The sequence below is a fragment of the Ipomoea triloba genome, chromosome 3 (genome assembly GCF_003576645.1).
Source record: "Ipomoea triloba cultivar NCNSP0323 chromosome 3, ASM357664v1".
Lineage (NCBI taxonomy): Eukaryota > Viridiplantae > Streptophyta > Magnoliopsida > Solanales > Convolvulaceae > Ipomoea > Ipomoea triloba.
The window spans coordinates 22988035-22993941 of NC_044918.1; the positions used below are offsets into that span (position 1 = coordinate 22988035).

At 35.6% G+C, this 5907-nt stretch overlaps 1 protein-coding gene across 1 annotated transcript; it reads right to left on the reverse strand.

The window, feature by feature from the left end:
- Positions 1-1869: 1869 nt before the first annotated feature.
- On the reverse strand, positions 1870-4574 carry LOC116014182 (probable 6-phosphogluconolactonase 4, chloroplastic). The gene is made up of 3 exons (XM_031254183.1): positions 4107-4574; positions 3894-4029; positions 1870-2581 (listed from the first exon to the last, which is right to left on the reverse strand). Exons 1-3 carry the CDS (start codon positions 4487-4489, stop codon positions 2117-2119), a joined length of 984 nt encoding a protein of 327 aa, XP_031110043.1. The 5' UTR covers positions 4490-4574; the 3' UTR covers positions 1870-2116.
- Positions 4575-5907: the final 1333 nt, after the last annotated feature.

Consider the following 5907-nt stretch of genomic DNA (forward strand, 5'->3'; position numbering starts at 1 on the left):
AAAATTATCGAGGACCAAATTGATAATTTCGCAATAGTCGAGGGACCATTTCGGTAATACACTCTTTTATTTTTAAAAGCGGCCTTATTGTCATATTAGTATATTTGTAATTCCCTACAATTTCTATACATTTCAACAATTCCGATCATCGTCATCATCGTTGTCATCATTCTCATCGTCATTATCATTATATTATTATTATTATTATTATTATTATTAAAACAATTGTTGCAAAAGTTAATCAATAAATAAATTACACATGGATAGCTCATCGAACCTGTTAGCTCACACACTTGCTAAAGCACTTGCAAAAGCTGCTGGCTCTGAGTCTAGTTCTCAGTCGTAGGACTCTAATTCCCCCATTTGTATTCTTTCTTTTCTAGCTCCTTCGATTTATTAATAGATTCTATTTTTGCTTTCCAAACAAAATAAATTACACATAGATAGCATTTGTAAATTTTTTAATATTTTGAAAGTTTGCAAATACTATTTGAATTTTTTTTTTTAAATCACTTGGCTACCATGTCATATTTCAATGAAGGGATTTGCTTGTATAAACATGGTCAGTCTTATAACTATCATTACAATTTTTCCATACTTTTTAAAAATAAATTATATTGTCATATCACTAGTATTTTTCTCTACATCCATACAATATCAATTTACTCTCAGTATATAAATTCTAAACTTATTATTTGAAACGATAAAATAATTTTTTTAAAAATAAGTTATATAATACAATTCAATGTTAAAATTGCAAAAGTTGTAATTATCAAGCTAATTTTATTATTATTTTCTAATAGAAAATTTGATTTGAAATGTCACAATGGATTTCGAGTGAATTGAAGGAATATATTAAGCCTTAAAGTGAGAATCAAACTCATGCCATTTATATAATATTTTAGAAATTTAATCATTCTACTATAATACCTTAGATTAATATTTTCTTTATTTCATTGAATTCTAAATCATTTGAAAACAAAATTTTAATTTGACTCTTTAAGGTGTCTTTTATTTTATTTATTTAATTAAAAATTTAGAAACAATATAAAAAATTAAATTAATTCTAATAACATTACAAACTATTTTTAAAAACTTCCAAACTAATTTTATTCAATTAAACACAATTATAAGATACTTATGAACACAATTATGCAATTGATAGCGACCCCTGGGCTTGGGCTTTAAAAAGTTGCCGCACTGCATCCTGGGCTCCTGAAAAACTCCATTCTCAGGCACATTTTGCATTGAAACGTTTCACCCTATTTTTAACTCGTTGGAGGTTTACCTTGCATTATAAACTCTGATTAAAAATAACATTTAAAATTATGTGCCTGAAGTTAATACATTCTATATTTGCAATTAATCATTTTTGTATCTGTAAATAAATTGAAAGTACATAACATATTAACTATAAACAAATAAAATGGTAACTAGAGACACAAATTATTAACTGCAGGTACAAAATATGTTAACTGTAAAAACATAAGTACACAATATGTTAACTGCAAATACATATACTCCGTATATTGTTAACATATTATGTGTTTACATTTACTGCGGCCAAAACAAGTTGGAGGGACAAAAAAGTTCGCTAAAATAACGGGCCTAGGTTTTACCGCAGGCTAGGCTATTTTGGACCAAGATCAGCAGACCCTGTCCATGATATAATTTGCCATTTCTAATTCTTCACCCTTCACTAATGCAGAAGTGAGTCACAATTTAATTTATATTTTCTTCCTTTTCGTCTGCAATAAAATTATACTCCGTAACTTGTAACATTGTGAGTACAAGTTAATCATTTTCTTTTGCATTGATAGATATCACAATAAAAGTTATCTTATCATGCTGTTTGCTGTTTAGCCCAACTAAAACAAATGTAAAGACTGCAAATCCAGTGAAGTGTCCATGAACAGAAGAAGAATAGTGCATAGAACTACATAGTTTACAGACTGACTACGAGCCTGTCATGATTGTCTTTATTGCTTGCAAACACGAAGAAAACCATGGCTTCCTCAAAGCATTATTGAGATGACAACAACTAAAGGCTCATCAAGAGAAGTATCAATCCTCACTAAGATCAACTCGCATGTTACTACAATCGGTATGCCTAGGCTTACAGCTTTGAAGCGGCTCCCTTATCCAAAAACCAAACCAATTCCTTTTCTGGTGAAACCATTTGCACGGGCAGCGAAATGGGATTTTGACTGCTGCCTAATGCTGTGTACACAGCATCCGCCTTAGATGCGCCCGGTACAACAAGAGCAATGTTTGTGGAAGAGTTGATGACAGGGAATGTGAAAGTGATCCTTTCCGGAGGGGGTTTTGGAGAGTCCTTGATGAACGCAACCCACTTCTCTTTCTCTTGGAGAAGAGGATGCCCGGGAAATAGAGAAGCAACATGCCCATCAGGGCCCATGCCCAAAAGCATTAGGTCAAACTGTGGAAATCCACTTGCCTCAGATGTGCTTACGATCTTCCGTTCCACCAAATGCTTGAGACAGGTTTCATAATCCTCTGCTGCACCTTCAGCTGACAAGGCATCATTTATGGCGTATACATTACCAGCAGGAATAGGTACCTGACAACGAAGAGCAAAACATAGTACCCTTTATATTTTACAAACCAACAAACAATTAAAATATAAACAAAAAATAAAGATAAGGATAAAAATCCTGCAACCTTCAGAAAAAATGCTCAACATATATCATTATTGCATATAGAGTTAATAAATGAACAATGCAGAGTATTGCCATTCAAACAAAAGCATCAGACAAAGCTTCAAGAAAAAGAAATATAGAGATTTTTTGACAATAAAGAATGCCATGATCAAAATTAAACAGAGGATCACAATATGTTGGCAGACTAATTTGGAACTAAAAATTAACATAGAAATGGTTGATATGAAAGGAACAGATAATGGCAAGGCAACTCATGTCAAAGTAAAAGAACATTATAAAGGCAATCACCTAACTCTTCTCCTGCAAAGATATCATTAGTCTACTATGCAATGTTGCTTGTTTAGTTTGTTCTTGTGTGTCATTAGGCAATCTAATGTAGCTTTGTTGAACCTTCACTGGACTGGATATCCTAGGGAAATAAGGATCCTTGAATCTTCACTGGAGAGGATATCCTAGGGAACTAAGGATCAAAGACAGTATGTAAATATTAAAATACTAGCAATTCTGTAGCAAAGATTCACAGCAAAAACCCTTTGGCATACAGCATAATGGGCAAACTTGAAAGGAATGACAGTATCACAGTAATTCATTGCCTCACCTTGTGTTTGATCTCACCTGCATATATGTTCACAACTATGCTTTTTAAGTCTTTAGAATGTCTCAAGTATTGTTTTCGTTAAGTACAATATCATGTGTTCTTCGAACATTTATAGACCATACACACTTGTGAGTAAGATTATTTCACAGAGCATTAAAATCTGTTCAAACACACTGCATTTGATTGGGAAAAATATGATCAGTAGGGGAATGGCTTTGAGAAGGGGCAAATCTACTCACTGGTAAAACCAAAGGGCTATAGGAACCTCATAATCTCAAACCTCTAACAACTTACTTCTATAAGCACAATGCAAAGAGTCATCAACATTTAGATGTTATAAGTCTGGCATTGAAAATTTGAAATTATTTTTAACTATATCACTAACCAAAGCATAAAGAACACTAATATAACAATGGCAGAGTGGCATTAAAATGTTATAGATTTTTCATAGTATCTATCTAGTATCTAGGTACCAAATGCTGGGAAATCAGAAAAATGGTTCAAGCTTTCCCCATTCCAAGGGGGCACAAATCAGAAAAAATATTATCATCTGCTTGCGAATTGGATGGTTTAATTCACATAGAAACACACTCACTAAACCTCAAATTGAATACCTTGGATAGAAACCCATCATAAGCGAGCAAGTAATTGCTATCTGGGTGATCCTTTGGAACCACACGCTCATCCACCCAGAAAACGTGCCATTTTGACCAGTCTACAGAGTTGATATAAGGAGGCTCCAGCAATTTACTGCAATTCCGGCATAATAAACTCAGATAATTTTAGAAATTAGGAAAACTGAAGCACGAATGTGAGCGACGAACTACCTGAGACACTTTATAAGAGACCCACCGGAGACAACGACGGAGAACGAAGCTCTCTCCTTGCAAACTTTCTCCGATAAATCGGCAGTGTATTTCGCCACAGAAGCCTTCAGTTCCTCCTCTGAATCGAACACTTCAACTTTCGCTTTCCCCTTCCCAGTCACTGCTTCCGCCATCGATGCTTTCGCTCGGGATCCAAACACTTTAATATCCTTATCTGTTAAGGACAAGCTTTTCCGCCAAACGGAGCAAGACGGCGGCGTTGCTGAGACAGAGGCGAAGGTCAACGGAACGGACGGCGATGATCGTCGGAAAGAAGAGAATCCGGTAGGTAAAGTGCGCACGTTAGAAGAAGAGAGCAGACGAGGTGAGGCGGCGATGTGCATTGTAGACTCCGCAAGCTTTTATACGGAATTGTGGAAAGACCGGTGGCAGATGAGCGTGAAGTAGAGTGGAGACAGAGGTGTTAGGTGTAGGCAAAATAAAAGTGGTATTGTATATGTACATAAATACATAAAATTTGGTATTGACTACTTGTGGTTCAGTAGTTTGAAAAAATAGTTATGAATTGATATTGTATTGTATTGTATGAGTCTGTAGTACTCAAAAAATAATAATACATATTTCATATTCGAGTTCAATTTTTTTTAAGCAAAAAAACTAGACCATGCTTCAACGTCCGTGCTTGCGATAAGAAGTTGCACTCTGACCCGGAATGAACGGTGGCCGGGTAGGAATTAATCAAATCTGTTGGCGGTTTGTTCGGACTTGCTGCTGGCCCATAGTAACTAATCCCGTTGGGTTTTTTGGTTCTGAACTGCTCCCTAGTTTTTGCCATTTGTTGGCCTGCGAGCCGATATATTTTTTTAGGCCTACGTGCCGCTTTTGGTTTGATGCTGGACTGCTTCTGTTTAATTGTTATGATTTCATCTTGTACGCTGAGTGGCCTATGTGCCTATGTGGTTGGTTGGCCTGGGTGCCTTGTGTTGTGCTTGGTATGCGTTACAGCTGTTTTGGATGTCATTATAGTCCTCGAAACAGGTGTTATGTTGTCGGATTTGTGGTAGGACGGCGCATGGTGCTTAGTTGATAAGAATGGTGCTAGTTTTGGTGTGTATGACAACTGTTTAGAGTTTCTATCTTCTTGGATTGTCCTGAAAATAGCTGTTATGCTGCTGAAATTTCGAGGGTGTACTAGAGGACTTGGGCTGCTCATAAGCTCTGACATCTGCATTTTCAGTTAATTATTTCTTTATTTAGGTTTGGACTTTAGTTAGCTTGAGCAGCTTTTACTAATTTTCATTCTTTAGACCTTGGCTAAATATTTGGGCTTGGGTCAATTCTTTGATTTATTTATTCTTTTAGTAGTAAAGGCCTCTCTTTAGGCCTTGTTTGATTTATAGTCACTTTTGGGTCATCATATGTAAGAATTTATTTTTTGGGTTAATAATAAAGTTCTGATTTTGTTATATATATATATATATATATATAGGCTTCTGTTCACATGCGTACTGCACGCTCAGGTAAGAAATAAGAACAAACGCAAGCCGTTGATCATCTTTCATCCAACGTCAGTAGTTGCTCTGAATTTTTCGCGTCTCGTCAACGGTAAGGGGTTTCTTGTCTTTTTACTTTTTTTCTTAATCTATTATGCTATTGTGATCTATCCCGCGCCATTAGTCTGTGTTTTCATTCGCATAACACCTCATGTGATCGCGTAGGTGTCCCAATGCTTCTTTACCAATTTCTTCGTCGAACAACAGGTTTGAGTTTGTTGATCGCGTAGGAGTTCCCAGTTCTTGTT

Coding starts and splice junctions, on each gene's coding strand:
- LOC116014182 (XM_031254183.1), bottom strand. CDS start 4,489: ATGCACATCGCCGCCTCACCTCGTCTGCTCTCTTCTTCTAACGTGCGC. Junction 4,030..4,106: donor TCTCTTATAAAGTGTCTCAG/GTAGTTCGTCGC, acceptor CCGGAATTGCAG/TAAATTGCTGGAGCCTCCTT. Junction 2,582..3,893: donor ATGATGGGTTTCTATCCAAG/GTATTCAATTTG, acceptor CTTCGTTGTCAG/GTACCTATTCCTGCTGGTAA.